We start from the raw sequence: 18,944 nt of genomic DNA, 5'->3' as shown, positions 1-18,944 counted from the left end.
CTACGCCCCAGTGCCCTAAAGCAGAAACCGCCCCTTCTTTAGAAACGAGACCGCAGCATAGCAGGACAACATGTCCAATTCCAGCCTGACCAGGCCAGGCAGTGGGCAGAGTAGTGACTAAAGTTTATTTGAGGGTCAGGCCATACAAATATGCACCAGAAAATGGAATCTCATTCTCCAAACCAAACCCACCAGTTGTCTGTTGTGTCAGGGCCGGTTCTATGATTTGCGAGGCCATGGGCCACAAGGAAATGCGCGAGGCCCCTCTAATTTACTTAAGTGACCCCTTGCAAGGAAACCATTCAGAGACACCACGGGAGGCCCATTGTACAGGATTTTACCGCCCCCCACAGTTTTAACTTTCAGCCCACAAGCAATTCTCACACCTCCAGCCTGATAACTGTAAGAATTGCTTGTGGGCTGAGAGTTAACACTGTGGGTGCGCTAAAATCCTGTACAATGGGCCTCCCACAGTGTCTCTGAATGGGTCTCCTTCGAATTGGGACAAGGGGAAGCGTCTCCCTCACCTAGGCATCCAGACACCATCCCTGAGAGGCCCAGGGAGGAGACCCCTCCCATAGACCCTAATTGCAAGGAGACAGGGACACAACAGGGCACATGATCGGTTCGGGGTCCCATGCTGGTGGGCTGTGTGCGAGGCCCTGGGCAGCTGCCCACGCTGCCCATGCTTAGCGCCGGCCCTGTGTTGTGTCCTCTGTAGACCCTCGCGCGCACCACCTGTGTCAGCACACCTGCAGACATAGCCACCTGCCCTTTCACGCACAGTAGACTTGTTTGAAGAGGAACGCACATGTGCACGGGTGAATCACGTGACCTGAAAGTCAGTCTGTTCACTTTGCTTTGCAGATAGATAAAACAGAAGACAAGTCCCTGGAAGAACGCGGAAGGATCCTCATCTCCTTAAAGTACAGCTCACAGAAATCCGGGCTTGTTGTCGGCATTATCAGATGTGCACACTTGGCGGCGATGGATGCAAACGGATATTCAGACCCCTATGTAAAAACGTAAGTGGAAGCGCCTATACATTATTCAATGTCAAGCCAAATCAGTACTGCTAACGTACTTATTGATTAGGAATACATGCACCTTCTTGTGCAACACCTTCATTTTGCAAACGCATTCATTTAGAATTATGTTTTTTGTGTCCCAATTTTTTTCTTGCATTTTACTGTATAATATACAGGGGAACAGTCAAACCTAATGCTACAGCGACCGTCCCCTCTTGGTGAATGTTTATTACAGATTCAGGATTGTTGTCAAACTTTCACCCACTTCAATCTAATCAGTACACTTGATATTAGATCTAGAAAGTTTAATTTGCGCCAGTGTCTGCCAGTGCTGATGTCTAAACATCGGTACCTCCTCATATAAGTCTTTTTCTATATTTCAACTAATATAGAAACAGCACGTCCACTTTATGCTTTATAACATAGGATAACCTTATAACATGGGATGGTCAGAAACCTCCAACTTGAATGAGTTGTAGGGGTTGTTAGTAACACTGACACAGGCATTGGTCGACTCTGGTTTGGGCAGTGGGTGGTGTCAATCGCTGTGGCATCCCGAAAATGGCTTTGGGCCCTGAGACTTCTTTTTTTTTTTTTTTTTACCAATAAAACACTGTCATAGAAATGAAATATAAGCAAGCGACGACACTCGACCAACTTGCACTTGAGTGCCTTTGAGGTTCTTGTGACCTTGCACTGCATAGTTTCAGAAAAGCTTGATGCGAAGGCAGCAGTCCTTCTAGTCTGTTGATTTACGGTAACCTTTTAGTTCCAAACTACAGATAGCAGAGTCAATGTTTCAATTAAGGTTCATTCGTCTCATGCAGACTCATGTTACAAGTCTTAATTTTCTTAATGTAACCGCGATCAGACCGAGAAATTGGGGAATGTACTGAAAGGCTGCTCTACCTGTCACAGGTTGCCTCTCAGAACTATTGCCTGGCGAGGTTAGAAGGACCAGTTGCCATTTGTAAATGAAAATTCGGGCTTAGAGTAAATGCAAATTCTTTGACACAAATATCTTTAAGTGTACAGAAGAAATGTGGTTTGTTTCATGGAAATTTGTAAGCCAGCAGGCTCGCATCAGTGTTATAAAAAACTGATGAATGTGAATTAATGGAAAAGCGAAAACTTTGAAACCACGTTGGAGGAAATCCTTATCATGGGAAACAAATTTCAAGGAAAGGCAATTTAAAGGAAATACAAATACATCGAAATGGGTGGAGTTTAGGACTGGCGAGGGGGTTTTGGGTTCAGGGATGGGTAATGTCTATTAGGGTGATCATGGGTTTTTAGGAGTCAGGATTAGGTGGGATCCAGCCATAAGAAGGGGTTTCCAGGGTTCAGTTTAGGGGTGGTGAGGGATGTTATGGTTCACAGATGAGTGGAATTTATGGATGAGGGATGCTTTTAGGGTTCAGGGATTGGTGGAGTGTAGAGGTGATGGGGGGTTTTAAGCTTCAGTGATGGGTAGAGGTTAGGGCTGGTCAAGTGTTTTTATGGTTCAGGATTAGGTGGAGTTTAGGGTTGTTAGGGGTTTTAAGGAGTGAGGGCTGGATGGAGTTTAGATGTGGAAAGGGATTTTTAGGGTTCAGGGATGGGTGGAGTTTAGAGGTAAGAAGTTTTAAGGATGGGTGTTGTTTAAGGGCTTTGAGGGCTTTTCTAGGGTTCAGGGATGGGTGGAGTTTGGTGTGGGGAGGGGCTTTAATGGGTCAGGGTTGTGTGGGAGTTAGACATAGAAAAGGTTCTATAGAGTTCATGAATGGGTGGAGTTCTGGGTTGTGAGGGGCTTTGTGGTTCCGGAATGGGTAGAGAGTTGGAGCATAAAGGGCTTTTAGGGTTCAGGGATGGGTGTAGTGTAGGGATCAGAGATGGTTGTGGTTTATGCGTAGTGAGGGTGAGGTCTTTCTAGGAGGCAGGGATTGATGCTGTTTTGAGGGTCAGTGAATATAAAACATCCAAACTAGTTGTCTGACAATATAAACTATATATATCTGAAATAATGTCCCTTGAAGTAAAGCACTGAAATAAATACTTCCCACAAAACTATTTCAGAAAGTAAGATCTGCAATCATTGTACTTACACCTTAAAAATTAGCATCCAAAAGCCAATTTCAAACAAAAATACTTTTTATGAATTCTTTTCTTTGAAATCATAAACAACCATCGAAAACACATCAGAATATTGTGACAGGCATTTACTTATTCAACAACTGTATCATTAGTATCCAAAGAGCCACATACAGTGATAACTCAGTCTGTCTTCATGTTGTTCCCCATAGGCCAAAATTTTTGTTTATTAGTGTTTGAGAATTGGATTGTGCCTTATTGGATTCTAAGTTGTGGTATGAAATGAACAACATAGGTATTATTTGAAGGGATAGATTAATTGTTTGTGCCAACCATTGTTCCTTCCCACCCTAGGACGTTTAAAGTAACATATTTTTTTACCTGGAAAGGATATACTTACCTTTAACATTGGCAAAGATCTGATGTGATTGGCCGCCATGTTCGTCCAAGTATGACATCCCCATTTCAATACTTAGCCCTATTCACGAGGGTATGCTCTGACATTTCACTGAACAGAAACATAGGTCGTATTCCCCTATGACTCATAGATGTTGTGCAGCAATTTGGAACAGATTGTCCTCAGATTTGACCTTTTGTTTCTCTTTGACCAGGATGATGTAAATGTAGACAACTTTACAAGACAGGTGAAACATGTATTGAAGACAAACAATGTAATGGCAGCAAAAAGGGGCCCTACCATACAACTGTTGTGTTCCCACTGCTGCACAGGGCCATGAACAAACCTGCTGGGAGCAGTGTACCATAGTTTTTGGCCGTGTCACCATGTACATCTCTTTTTCTTGATGTTGGTAGCCAATGGGTGAGATTTCGGACAGTGGAGAAAGGAGATGATGTCACTTCCTTGCCGTGGTTATTGTGTTTCTCTGTTGTGACTCAGGACTAAGGCAACCCCGAGTGACAATAGCGAAACACCTTTCCCAACAGCCTAATTTCCCGCCCCTGTTGGACGGATACCCGGCCATAGGAAATAGGTAGCTACATGAGAACTCTGCCCCATGCAAAATCGGGGAATGTTTCACTCAAAATATTAAAAGTGGTTGAGTCTTTGAAAGCTTGAGCCTGGCTCGAGATAGATGCAAGCTCCAGCTCAGCTCGGTGTCCTCATGGTCTCTCGAGCCCAACAAAAGCCAAACCAAACCTCTCCGTCTTATTAATGAGCTGTCCGAGGCTGTGAAAAAACCTCATTGTGTTAAAACTCTAAAAAGCGCCAATACGATTGTTTTGCCTTTTGGTATATCTAAACAGTAGACGATGCCCTGTGTTAGTGTTTCGTAGAGTTGTAACACTCTGCTCTCTAAACACTATAAAAACAAACACCAACATGGACACATTGTTTATTGGTCAGAAGCGCACTGTTTCTTCTTAATAGCCAATGCGTCTGTATTTTTAAATTTATTTATAACCAAATTGTATTGATTTCCAACAAAAACAAGTGGTACATTGGAGAGAAAGTAATAGAAATTGGAGAGAATAGAAAAGGTCAAAAACAACACAGCCATTGCTACCACACCCTTTGGCCCACCTGAACACATTTGAGAGAAGGATATGAACAGTCCTATGTTGAAAACCGTAGGCCATAGTAGACCATCCATTTTCCCCATATATACGTTCCTGTTTGTGAAAGCAGCCTCGGTGACGTATGTAGGCTCTTCCAGAGCGGCACACTGGTCCATTCACCTCACTCACTCAGACAATGTTGGTGATTCCATTTCTAGGTGACAACTCTTTTCGCCTCTACCATGGCCATCCTGATAAAGTACCTCTCTCCCCCGGTATTGCCCAGGTCATCCAGTATACATAATAGTGCTGCCCTGGGTGTCAGTGTAAGTGTGAATCCTAAAAATCCAGGAAAAGGCGAGGGCTATGTGTTCCCAAGATAGGGTAATCTGGGGGCAGGACCATGTCACATGAAAAAGTCAGCATCTGGGCAGGTGAATCAGAAACAGGCCAGGGTCAGTCGCTTCCCTGCCTGCCGTAACTGCCGAGGAGTCATTTATATACAGTGAACATAATGCAGCTGGATCAGCCTTGTGGCGGGACGACATTGCTATCTTGCGAGGAGCTATACGGCCGGGCTAGTTGCCAATCCACAAATTCTAGAGCACCAATCCAGGTCTCCCATTTATGTCTCAGGGCCGTGAGGACGTCAGGGGTGTTGTTAATCAGCGTTCCTTAGCTTGCCCTTTAGTAGTTGAGCTTCCAATGGACTATGTTCTGGTAGGGACGTCAGATGGTCCCTGTATATGAAATGAACATGTCTAAATTGTAGATACATATGTCATTTTGTTTTGTTGAGATAAAATTGTGCTTAGAGAACCTTTTAAGAATGTATTGTGGCTCCCCTACTAGATGTCTCCTAAGGTTGTGATACCAATATTGTCCCACCCCTGAAATCCATGCAGACCGGAGGTATGAGTGAGGTAGCGACCCTGCAATAATGGGGTCTAATGTGTGAGCTTGTCCTGCCAATGAAGAAAGTGCAGCGTCATCCTCCAAGTCTGAAAGACTATCCTTGTCATCTCTGGGAGGTGTTTGTGGATTGGGTCTCTGTGTAACAAACCCATGACTAGAGTCAATGAGGTGTGTTCGGCTCGATATGCAGGGTCATCCCATCCACCAGTCAGCCAATTATTAACCACCAGTAGTTGTGTGGATTGTAATATAATTGAAGGTCAGCCATTGCCATATCACCACCATAAACTGAATATCAGCCCTTAGACCAGGCCACATGGGGTGGTTTGCCAGCCTATAGAAAGGCGCAGATAACAGAGATGGGATCTTTAAAGCACTAGTCTGGAATCAGCAGCTGGAACTTTTGAAATGCACACAGGTGTCACAGGAAGACCATCATTTTGAAGAGGGCCACCTGGCGCAGTACATTAAGAGACATAAAGGACCCTCAATGGGGATCTGCCTTTGTTTGGGACAGAAAGGGTGGCAAGTTGAGGCTCCAGGTCGGCTTTGGAAGGAGAGCTATATAAATGCCCAAATATTTGAAACTCAGTCGCTTCACGGGTATGGCGGATTGCCTGTGCAGTCTCGTTGTCGCCATGGATTGGGACTAGTAAGGAGTTAGAATGGTTCACTTTGAGGCCCAAAGCCTCTTCATAGAGTGCTAATAGACGAAGACAGGTCAGCCAGAATTCAGCTAAGTTGTGTAAGACATCATCAGCATGAAGCATGATTTTATACTCCACTCCTTCCTCACTGTAACCACACCTGCTCCTAAGCATTGTGCCAGTCAAGCGAGCAGTTCCATAGTGAATGCAAGCAATAGGGGTGACAGTGGGCACCTGTGCCTAGTCCCCCTACCTATAGAGAAGAAGTGAGAGCGTACTCCATTTACACCCCGGCTGTAGGCTGGGAGTACAGAAGGTCAATGTAGGCTCGGATCTGTGGGCCAAAGCCCATCTTGAGCAAGACTGCCCGCAAGAAATCCCATTTCACCAAATCAAAGACCTTCTCGAAGTCAAGGAGCATGAATGCACTAAGCTCAGTATATGACGGCCCAGGCTATGGCCACCTGCAGCTGGCCTACGCAGTGCCCGTATCGGACTAGGGGATACATGATTGCGTGAATATTTAGGAGAGGGAAGGACTTGTGTAAAAGAATGGCCACACCTCTAGAGCCTCTGGCAAAGCCTGCGTGACAAACCTTATCAAATCCACATCTCTTTATGAATTGCCAATTGGAACCCATGAGGAATGTTTCCTGCAGAATGGAGAGGTAAAGGTGTTTCACATACCGGAGGGCTGCAGTGCACTTAATGCGGTCTAGAATTCCATTTATGTTCCAGGTCACGATCGTGTGAACCTTTGTGGGGTTAACCGTGGTGTTCGCCATGGGGACTCCTTCTAGGGGTGCAATCTGTAGTGTGAGGGAAGTGCGAGAGCCTCTGGATACCCATCTTCTCATACCAGAAGTACAAGAGTGGTATATAGTTGTGTTGCATAACAGCCTGAGCCAGGCAGGACAAAAGAAAGAAAAAAGGGAAAGAAAAGAAGAATCCCCCCTCCAACCACCAGACTCCCTATTCCCAACTCCCTCCCACCCCTACTTCCCTCTACGAAGCATCTGTCGCCCTGAAACCTCATAACTCTAACAGTAAACCACACAAAATCAAACAGTTAAAATGTTTGAAGTATCGCTAGAGGAGGCTTTCCTAATTCAGACGGATCTGTGTATAGTGCACTGGTGCAGCTCAGCCATGTACGCTCTATGAATGGCCCTCCCGGGTCAGTAGCAAGCCAGGCAAGAAATTTGTTCCCAGATCCATGTCATGGTCTAACTCTCCTGCCATTGCCTGTTCACCTCCTAGCGGGCCTGGATCGGCTGCCTCTCTGCATCTGTGGGCATCTTCAAAAGACAAGTCTGTGAAGTCCATAGGATGACTAAGTGCCCTGCGGGTCTTGGTGCTCCGGCGCTGTGTGGATCTCCTGGATTTCGGTCACAAGAAGGACCTTAGTTTCCTGAGGTTTCCAGGATCATCCTTAGGGTGGTGCTGGGGAGCTGCCATGGCTGCCTACTACCATGCCGCTTCCGGGGTGTCGAAGAAGTGGGAGCAGTGGTCATGAATCACCCTGAATGTTGCCGGAAATAAAAGCAAATATTTAAAGTTTTGTCTTCACTGCATAGAAGGACCATATTTGCCATTGGTTTTCACGGGTGTGGTCTGGAAAAATTATGATTTGTGATTCTTGAAAGACGGTGAACCAGCATTTGCGAGCCTCACGTAGAATAGCATCCAATCCCTATAGTTGAGAAATTTAGCAAACAAAAGGGCTTAGGGGCGAGCTGGGTGCTGGGCCAAGGATCAAGGTGCCCTTTCTATAACATGCCAGGGCAATAAGGTGTCCTTGAGTAGCCATGTTCATAGCAAGTTTCTGAGGAGGTCTGTTGGTTCCGATGGGAAACCCACATAGTGCAAATTGTTGCACCGTTATCTATTCCCTGTGTCTCCGCCCCTTTCTCAAATGTGGTGGTAAGGGACAGGAGCTTGGCCACATTTGCCTTTAGGGAGGTTACATGGTCCTCCACATTGGAGATTCTCTCCTCCACCTCAGTGAACCTGTGGGGCATGATTCCTAGATTCTGTGGTATAAGTGTGACATCCCATTTGAGTTCCCCATCCTGGTTTCGAACCCCATGCAAGAGGTCTGGATGGCCTGCAGTATGTCAGCGAGGTTAGTGGTTAGTGTTGGCTGGTTCAGTAGGGATGGGGGTCATTCCTAATGGACCCGTGGTACCACCAGAAGTAATAATGAATCTATCCATCTTAGTTTGGACATGTGTTGTTAGTCCTTTATCTTTCCCCATGGTGTGGTGGTTCTCAGTTCAGTTTAGCGGCAAACACCCCAAGTTATGTTGCAGAGGTTTCATCGCCTGGCGTGATTATCCTGGATAAATAGGGACAGAACGAGCGGCAATGGTGAGTCCAGGATAGTTCTGTCTGGCTACCAAACCCATGGATGAGGGAGATATCAGGTCAGTGAAAGTTCTGTACACAACTTCCCAGATTGCCATCTCCCCCACTGCAGAGGGGTGCTGGATCAAGAGGGGTGCTGATCTCCTGTCCTCTCCCCAGGAGTCAATGGCTCCAGTTTATAGCAGCATGCTTTAAAAGGGTCTGACCAGGAGTAACCTCGGGCAGCCCTCACTCCAGTCGCTGCACAGTTGATTCTTCCCTCTTCACCTGTTGCAGGCGGCCGGCAGCAGAGGAGGCAGGTCTTAACACCGGCATGTAGAAGCAGGCCAGTGGCGGTTCCTCTGCAATGGCGGAGGAGCGTCACCCCACTGCCTGGCTCAGAGCCAGCTATGTAAATTAAAACAATGTTATTGCGTTGTGTTAATTTACATTTGCCGGCTCTTAGCCAGCGGTGTTGGGAAGGGCTGGGTTGAGACATGGGAGGGGGGAGGAGGAGGGATAGTGCACTCCACTCGCTAAGTGCAAATATGTGTTTTGGCCGCCGTCTCAGGCCGACGAAAACACACATGCGCACTTAGGTTTTCTTCAGCCCAGCTGCATTGAGCAGACTGCCTGGAGAAACCCCACAGACTCCCTGGTCTGAGCAGGGCGTCTTTTCGACCTGTTCAGACCAATCCCCGTGCTAATATTCAGTGCAGGGATTGGACAGGGAGTCTGTTCCAGAGGCTAATATGACCAGCATGCAGGAAGAGGAGAGGCGGCACAAGGAGATGCGACGTTGGAGCAGCTGGCGCAAAAGGTACGTTTTCTTTTTTAAATATTCAATTGTCCCACCCCCTGCACAACACCTTCTGTGCGATCCCACCTGCCCACCACCCTTCATTTATGGCAGCCGCTGCTGAAGTGGGCGCTGGGCGAATAGAGTTACTCGCTGGCCGAGTCCGATCTTGGGCTACTAAGTCTCCGTATGGTGCTTTGAAGAACCCCACCAGCTCCCGACCCAGAGGTCTGTAGAGGCACCCGAAAAGGATTTTCCTTGCTGGGCCGCACAGGGTGGCACGGTGACGACGGATATGCAGGATGGCCGGAAGCACACTGACAGTTTAGTTTGTCTGCCATCTTGCTCAGTCAAGTAAAGCCTCCCCTTGTTTGTTAAAGTTTTAGCACAATGTTGATTTTCACAGGCTGTGGCAAATTGTCTGTTGAGAAGGGACAGTGCAGTGCACCTCTGACAGCTTGAGGGACAAACAGACACACATCCCAATTACTGATAAATAATAATGTGCAGTTACTGGGATGGAAACACGTTTTTTACTTATTAGTGGAAAATGCTCATCTTAATATTTGTTACATTGATCATAAAGTGCCTGTAAATTGAGTGTTTACAGTTCTTTTGTCCTCCTGCCTAATCTTGATGGATCTGAACGGAGGTAATGAGTAGTAAGAGTGGTTCATAAAGATGAATCTAGTGCCCAAAGGGTCTCTGGCTGCATGGAGAGTACACGGGGGACATGGAGGGGTGGGCAGGGATGCAGCCTTTTCTAAGATAGTACCACAGTGGGTGCACTCATCGGGGTCCTATAGTGCGCTAGGCGAGAGACCATGAGATCAGCCGTGGGGGAGAGGGAAAAGGAAAGGAGGGGGAGAGAAAAAGGTGGGAGATTAAAGTAAGGGATGGAACAGCAAATAGTGGTTAGCTCGGCAGGTTTTCTACCGACAGGGCTGGTATTTTAATGTCTCGGCCATTAGAAAAATTAGTAAAATCACCGAAAGCTAGTATTTTTCTACTTTATCAGTACATGATTGGAACAGCAAATATAAAAGAAAGCACTTTAAAACATGCTCTAGAGCTGCCATAATGATCCTGACTGATAAGTAAAGTAAACAAAAACAGAAAGGTCATGTTACAAACAAATAGAAATTACTTTATATGAAGTTCTCTTTGAGTATAACATCTATGCCTCTGCGACAAACACTGCCCCCTGCACTGGGCGTTGTGCTGTCGATGGCCCAAACCATTTTACAGGGCTTGATATTATGGCTCTCATGGCACTGCAGAAAAGGATGTTATTTAGGGCCTCAAACACCCATCCTTCCAAGTAGCAGTGACAGCAGGCCGGACGAACCCAGGAGTCCCAAGCAATGCCATCACCTGGAGCTCTGCTGAGTGGCTCCTGGAAGAGCACAGGACAACCACCTTGACTTTTAGCCCTGAGCTGTACAGTGTTAGTAAATCCTCCGAGACACATAATGCCGCTAACATTGATATGTTACACTAAGTGTCCCTAATACTTTCTGACAACTAAAGAAAGTGGACCTGCCACTTCGGCTCTGACTTTCTGGAACCCTGTTGGAGCTCCGTGGCTAAGCGCATTTGTACATCAGCAACCATGGGCTGAAGCAGACCAGTGAGAGATACTCCAGGAGGTCAGAGGTCGTGATCAGACGATATGCCTCCACACTCCGTTAACACAACATGTCTGACACCATCTCTTGACATCTTCCCACATGACTCTACTTGCAGTAACAAACTGGACCAGATCTTCAAAGCCATCAATGCTTAAAGAGAGGTGCTTGATAACAAAATTGATATGGTGACCGAGGACTTGGGCCTCCTGCAGATGACCATCGGAAATTGATAGAGAGAGGATCAAATTGGGTAAGGCGGCCATTGGGGAGGTGCGCCCAACAGTGGATAACCTACAAAGGTAACTTTATTGACACTGTGGATCATCTAGACAAAAGTACTGAATATTCTGAGAGACATAGCATGAGGAACAATGTATGTGTGGTCTGTCTCCCGGAGAACATCGAAGGCGGAGACATGGTGGTTTATCTGTAGAAATGACTTGTGGAGACCATTGGACGCAAGAGTCCACAGCGTCCATGCTAGGAGACTAGTACTTAAACCAGGCCCCCAGCCCTCTGAAAATTTCAAAATGTTGCAAACCTTTTTACTTAAAAAAACCCAAAAAAAGTTCATGCAAAACGGCCCCTACTGCAACTACAGCCACCCACAATCAAATTTTTAAAAAATGAAAAAAGTTAAAAGAAAATACTCCGTCATGCCCTCCATCAAACATGTGCTTTCCCGATTTCCCCAGGTTTGTGGCGGCCCCCGGTTCCAGTGATACAGGTGGGATTCCAGTGGGAGCCCTGCATGTTCAGATAGTTGTGATTTAGGATATACCACACGGACAAGAAACTGAGAGAGCAGAATTTGAGCGCTGCAATGGGGATCTTATGCAGCAGTATTAGCTTTTGGCGTAGTTTTAAATTACCTATTATGGTGAGTATTGCCCTGCCCAAGATAGTAGTCCTCCCACAAATTCTTTACTATTTCATGAATCTCACCATTTGGGTACTGCAGAATTAGTATAGGATGCTGGACACCCTGTCGCGAGAATTGATTTGAGATGAAGGATGCCAGAGTGTTTCGCTCTGGACGCCTCAGTGCCCCACTCTTGAAGGGAGACTAGGAGCCCCAAATTATGAGGCCTTTTACTAAGCTGCCCAGTTGCAGTGTATCTCTAGATGGCAGGTGGGTTGGATGTGGTTTAAATGGGGGTGATTCACCAACCGCAGCATGAGGGTTCTTTGATAGCATATCTACTGGGAACAGTAGCTAAAACAATTGGACCACAAAAACCTTTTAAGATCGTCATGGGCTGCTGGAACCGTGTGGTTTAAGATCACTAGGTAGTGTCTCATTTATGCACCAGCCCTGCTTTTGGTGGGATTACCAACACTGCAGGAATTGTTCCTTACCCCTAGAAGATTTTAAGAACAGTTGGTAGCAGGGATTGACACATCGGGGACTGTTATTCAAACAGTACATTTCAGAGCCTCACATCCATGATCGAAGAAGATTCCTATGCAATTCCTTGTGTGTGGAGCTCTATCTAGTTCAGCACAACATCTGTAGGGGGGCAACCTCGTGGAACTACAAAAACATGAAATCTTAGGAATCCTGCTTACATTTGGTGCAGGACAGAGGCTTGTATCCTGGCTTTATAAATCATTTCTTTGTATGACCATAGGCCCTCTACAGACCTTGAGGGCTAACTGGGAAGACAGTATGCGTATGCATAGTAAACTTATGGATAAATAATGGGAGCAGCTATATGAACACTCGTATAGGGGTTTACACAAATACAAGATTTAAAAACACTCAATTTATCTACATACATACGACCTGTCGGACACTCAGACTAAATTTAGTAGCATACACAAATAACAAATGTTACCCCCGGTGTAAATCAAGCGAGGTCCATTTTATTGACGTGGTTTGGGGTTGCCTGACGATAGCTTAGTTCGCGGAAAGTAGTAGTGGCCGATCTGGAGAGAAATCCAGGAAGAGCTGCCCTGCACACTACTTGCATATATTTCCTGGGGTTATACCCCACCGTCAGATAGGTTGAGTCAGTAATCGAGAATAGAGTTTTAGATACTAATCCTTAAATGGCATTGCGTTATATTCTGTGTGATACTTCTTCGCCAATGGGAGCCCCCCGTCAGCAAAAGGCTTGAACTCCCCTTTTCTACCACAGATTCAAAACACTTTACATACAGTAACTGATAGATACATTGGACTTCCTAAGTTTCCACACTAAACCATTGCGAATAAGTAAAGCAGAATCAGACAGTTTTTGTTGTTCACCTTTATGATGTTGCTTCAAAAGTTAGCGCTGGCGATATCTTTTATCACGTGTTGCGTCACATGTTGAAATGCTGACCTTGGTACAAGCAAACTGCGGCAATTGCTGATTGAAGTTGAATTATAAATGCTCAGTGAATAAACATTTATTTGCGTGCTCCCCACCAGAAATGTGTCTGTACAATGAATGACTATGGCAAGTGATGGAGGGAACGTAGAGGTTTATACTTTTTATTTTTTCCTTTCTCTGAAGCTCTGGTTCAGAACGAAAGCAAATTGAGGGGTGTGGGGGTGAATAGCTGTTAAGTAATGGCATGAAGATTGATGCACAGCGGAAAATGTTTCTATGGATAACGGTTGTGGATTTCCTTGATATGAGAATTGTATGTTTTTCTCATCTTCTTTGCCCTCCTATATTAGATGGTCCTGCATTTATTGCCGTCATATTATGGGGGGAATCAATAATGTGTACGAAGAATGGTGGGGGAGGCCTTGACAATGTAATGGCAGATATGCAATATCTCTTAGTATCTTAATATATCAATAAAGTTACATTAAAAAACAACATATATATATATATATATATATATATGTATATATATATATATATATATATATATATATATATATATATATATATATATATATATATATATATATATATATATATATTCACTGAAAAAACCATAGGTTATAGACCATATATAGTTAGGAATTTGCATTTACAAAACCTTGAAAATTCAATGAAAAAACCATAGGTTATAGACCATATATAGTTAGGAATTAGCATTTAAAAAACCTTATTTTACTCACACAAAACCATTGAAATTCCATATATAGTTAGTTGTACTAACTATATATCGCGCACCCGCAATCCACTGCTGATCATGTCACATATTACATCATTCATGACATGGTCAGTGACATCACTGATGACATCACTGATGACATCTCAAATGACATCACTGATGACATCACTGATGACATCTCAAATGACATCACTGATGACATCTCAAATGACATCACTGATGACATCTCAAATGACATCTCAAATGACATCACTGATGACATCTCATTTGACATTACTGATCACATCACTGATGACATCATTCATGTGATAATACGATGAACCTCTTCAGACTCTAATATAACCTTAGATACACTCAGTGTAAACAGACACTCACAGACTGTCACTCATCCATGGAGTTACTTACACACCTAGTCAGTCATGCAAAGAATCAAGCACACCTCAATTTCCTCAACTATACAGTTATACACACCTTACTTATTCAAACATATACTAACACATATTTACTCTCTTTTACAATCCCTGATACAAGTTCACAATGATCCATACAGCCACTCACACATTTACTGACTCTTATGCACAGTTATTTATATATGCCAATTCTCACATGTACTGTGTTTTACATATGTACTTACTTTGACATGTAGCACTGAGATATCCATTCACTCACCAATGCACTCATGCATACAGTCAACCACCCATACAGCTGTTTCCACATGCACTTTTGAACCCATACATCTAGTGAATCAACTGCTCACACATCTATGCACAGAGTCATACACCTCCCAGCCACCCACACACACACTCAGTCTCCCATACAAATACTTGAGCAACCAATCAATAACCCATATACTTACTCATATAGCTACTGATCAACACATGCAGCAGTTTACAGAACAACAAACATAATGATGCACAAATTAAGACAGTTCGTCACTAACCCATGCACTCAGTGAGACACATTTAACCACTCACTCATACAGTCAGGCATGCACCTACTAAATCGTTCATCCAGACACTTCTACATCCACTCATTCTTCAATATGTAAGACATATTTTAACTTTACAGAAATACACAGTCACTGGATGTTGTCATCAGTGATGTCATTTGAGATGTCATCAGTGATGTCATCAGTGATGTCATTTGAGATGTCATCAGTGATGTCATCAGTGATGTCATTTGAGATGTCATCAGTGATGTCATCAGTGATGTCACTGACCATGTCATGAATGATGTAATATGTGACATGATCAGCAGTGGATTGCGGGTGCGCGATATATAGTTAGTACAACTAACTATATATGGAATTTCAATGGTTTTGTGTGAGTAAAATAAGGTTTTTTAAATGCTAATTCCTAACTATATATGGTCTATAACCTATGGTTTTTTCATTGAATTTTCAAGGTTTTGTAAATGCAAATTCCTAATTTCAGTGAATATATATATATATATATATTCACTGAAAAAACCATAGGTTATAGACCATATATAGTTAGGAATTAGCATTTAAAAAACCTTATTTTACTCACACAAAACCATTGAAATTCCATATATAGTTAGTTGCACTAACTATATATCGCGCACCCGCAATCCACTGCTGATCATGTCACATATTACATCATTCATGACATGGTCAGTGACATCACTGATGACATCACTGATGACATCTCAAATGACATCACTGATGACATCACTGATGACAACATCCAGTGACTGTACTTTTCTGTAAAGTTAAAATATGTCTTGAGTGGATGTATAAGTGTCTGGATGAAGGATTTAGTAGGTGCATGACTGACTGTATGAGTGAGTGATTAAATGTGTCTCACTGAATGCATGGGTTAGTGACTAAACTGTCTTAATTTGTGCATCATTATGTCTGTTGTTCTGTAAACTGCTGCATGTGTTGATCATTAGCTATACGAGAGGCTATATGTGTTATTAATTGGTTGCCCAAGTATTTCTATGGGAGATTGAGTTTGTGTGGGGGTGGCTGGAAGGTGTGTGACTCTATGCATAGATGTGTGAGCAGTTTATTCACTAGGTGTATGAGTTCAAGAGTGCATGTGGAAACAGCTACATGGGCAGTTGACTGTGTGCATGAGTGTATTGATGAGTGAATGGATATCTCAATGCTACATGTCATAGTAAGTACATATGTAAAACACAGTACATGTGAGAGTTGGCATATATAAATAACTGTGCATGAGAGCCACTGAATGAGTGAGTGGTTGTATCGATCATTGTGAACTTGTATCAGGGATTGTATAAGAGAGTAAATATGTGTTAGTATATGTTTCAATAAGTAAGGTGTGTTTAACTGTATAGTTGAAGAAATGGAGGTGAGATTGTTTCTTTGCATGACTGACTGGGTGTGTGAGTAACTCCATGGATAAGTGGCAGTGTGTGAGTGTCTGTTTACACTGAGTGTATCTAAGGTTATATTAGAGTCTGAAGAGGTTTATCGTATTAGCACAAGAATGATGTCAAATGAGATGTCATCAGTGATGTCATTTGAGATGTCATCAGTGATGTCATCAGTGATGTCACTGACCATGTCATGAATGATGTAATATGTGACATGATCAGCAGTGGATTGCGGGTGCGCGATATATAGTTAGTGCAACTAACTATATATGGAATTTCAATGGTTTTGTGTGAGTAAAATAAGGTTTTTTAAATGCTAATTCCTAACTATATATGGTCTATAACCTATGGTTTTTTCAGTGAATTTTCAAGGTTTTGTAAATGCTAATTCCTAACTATATATGGTCTATAACCTATGGTTTTTTCAGTGAATTTCAATGGTTTTTTAATAGCAAATATCATAAGCTGTCGAATGTCAAGTACGTGGTAAGTAAAAACATTTTTGTGTTTATGCACACTGATCTGCTTTGAATGCTGCCCCCCACCCCTCATTTCTATTAGGAGTACTCTCTCTTTGCAGATAGTGAAGGGTAGTTAACGCAGCCCTTTGCCCCCTTTGTAATACGTCGTGCCTGCTTCTCTCTCCATTTGATTGATTGTTCTCTTTGGTTCATTCTCTATTTACAAACAAGCACAGAGTCGCAATACTCTGTTTAGTCTTTGCAGATAGCGAAAAATCGTGTAAAAAAACAAAAGGAATCGAGCAAAATCAGTAGGCCACTAATGGGATCTCTTTTTGACCTCGCTAAAATAGAAACATTAGGAACAACCTGTTGAAAATAGCAATGCGTATGTACATAAGCGGCGTTCATTTGTGTTCACAGTACCCCTTGTTGATTTTTTCAATCGAGCATTGAATTGTTCGAAGTTAATTCTCTTAAGGATCTTCTCTACCTGCAAACGAGGAAGAATAGGAATATTCTCTCTCCCTTTGCAGATAGTGAAGGGTAGGTAACGCAAGCCTTTAACACGTCGTACCTATTTCATTCCTCATTGATTGATTGATTGTCCGAACATTGACTGTTTGGGAATTAGTTCTTTTTGGAGGTATTCCCTGTTTGCAAATAAACGTAGGAAAATCTTTGCAAGTAGTGAAAGGGTACGTAATGCGGACCTTTCTCCCCCGTTGTAATCTGTCATGCCTATCTACTCCCCACTGATTGATGCACCTTTTTCACCCGGACCATTTACTAGAGATACGTCATCTGGCCCGACCAGAGAGCACCCCTAGTGAAAAGGACATATGCAATAATAACGAAGTGATCACTGTATCCTGTTAACAGAAACTTTACCATGAAACAACCTGGAAAGAAAAAAATAGGAAAACGAAAATCAGTAGGCCACTGATGAACATGAACTTTTATTAAACAACAAACAAAGAAACGATAACATAACGTAATGATAAAACCTATTAATGTCCTAGAAACAAGAAAACGTTAAAGTATGCCAGTGGTGAGAGACCAGAAAAACAGTCCGAGAAACCAAATCCGAGAAACCAAATCACCCCTCGCTGTCCCAACTCATGCACTCTGAAAGTTCAAAGTTTTGAGGAGTGCTTGTAACATTGTCTGAAGCCTATTTGCAATTGCTTCATCTTCACTATTCTTAAAGTAAGTGGGGGCTGTTGTGATGCGGTGCCACCCTGAACCGCTTGACGGAGGCCCCCGAGGGACGGTGTCATGTCGCGGACTCGGAGGGGGCGCTTGGCTCCGGCCCCCTCCCCAAGTCGTGTTGCCCTGGTGTGGCCTGAGATCGCCCCCGACATAGGTGGCCGGCTCCCGGGGTCAAGCGGAACTTTTTTCCTTTTGGTGACTCTTCCATTCTTCACCTTGTCCCACAATCCGTTTCACCTAAAGACACGCTGTAGTGGGGCACCCCTTTTCCGTTTCATTTGCCATTCAGCCCGCTTTTGCTACACTGTGCCTCTTCCGCTATTCAGCTGTTTACCGCCCGCTCTTTCGACTACAGCGTCTCGCTCACCATGTACTTGAGTTGCTCCCGCTCTTGCGGTGCAGCGATAGCCGGCTGCCACAGGACTCTCAAAATGGCGGCCATCTCTTCAGATTTGGGCGTGGTCCACTAAATGGGCCTGCGACACCTTGGAACTCGGACGCTTGTCTGCTAGAGCTTGGGCTCCATTCTCGAAAGCGTCCCCTCATCCTTGAAGATTCTACAAAAGTCTTGGGGGCCCCCGACTCCCGCAGGCTTCTGGTGGGGAGCGCCTAGCATGATTGCTCGTGGAATGGCCACGACGGAGCTACGAAATGGTGGTGCTCTCATGCTAACGCCAGCTTCAGTCTGAAACATCCAGAAACACTGTAGACTACCAATTCGATCAGTTCCGGTAGCGCTCCAACGTGACCCGGTAGAGAAGAACTTGCCCTCCCCTCTTTGACTGATGGTTCTTGTTGCCTGTCCCTTCTGTTGTCATTTAACAGAACTATTTAGCCTGCTGAAAGGGGTTGTGTGCCGTCCGCTGGTTGGTGGAGACATTTTGACTATATTCTGG

The 18,944-nt window shown here is 44.1% G+C and overlaps 1 protein-coding gene across 1 annotated transcript in view; it reads left to right on the top strand.

Moving 5' to 3' along the window:
• DOC2B (double C2 domain beta) overlaps nucleotides 1-18,944 on the top strand; it is a 2,292,694-nt gene that overhangs the window by 1,754,759 nt on the left and 518,991 nt on the right. The window contains exon 6 of the mRNA XM_078683586.1: nucleotides 868-1,025. Within this exon, the coding sequence (XP_078539712.1) occupies nucleotides 868-1,025 (158 nt within the window). The remainder of the gene's footprint in view (nucleotides 1-867; nucleotides 1,026-18,944) is intronic.

This window comes from Lissotriton helveticus, chromosome 3_1 (genome assembly GCF_964261635.1).
Source record: "Lissotriton helveticus chromosome 3_1, aLisHel1.1, whole genome shotgun sequence".
Taxonomy (NCBI): domain Eukaryota; kingdom Metazoa; phylum Chordata; class Amphibia; order Caudata; family Salamandridae; genus Lissotriton; species Lissotriton helveticus.
Note: the sequence above shows the minus strand (reverse complement) of the source record. Positions and strands in the feature narration are given on the sequence as shown.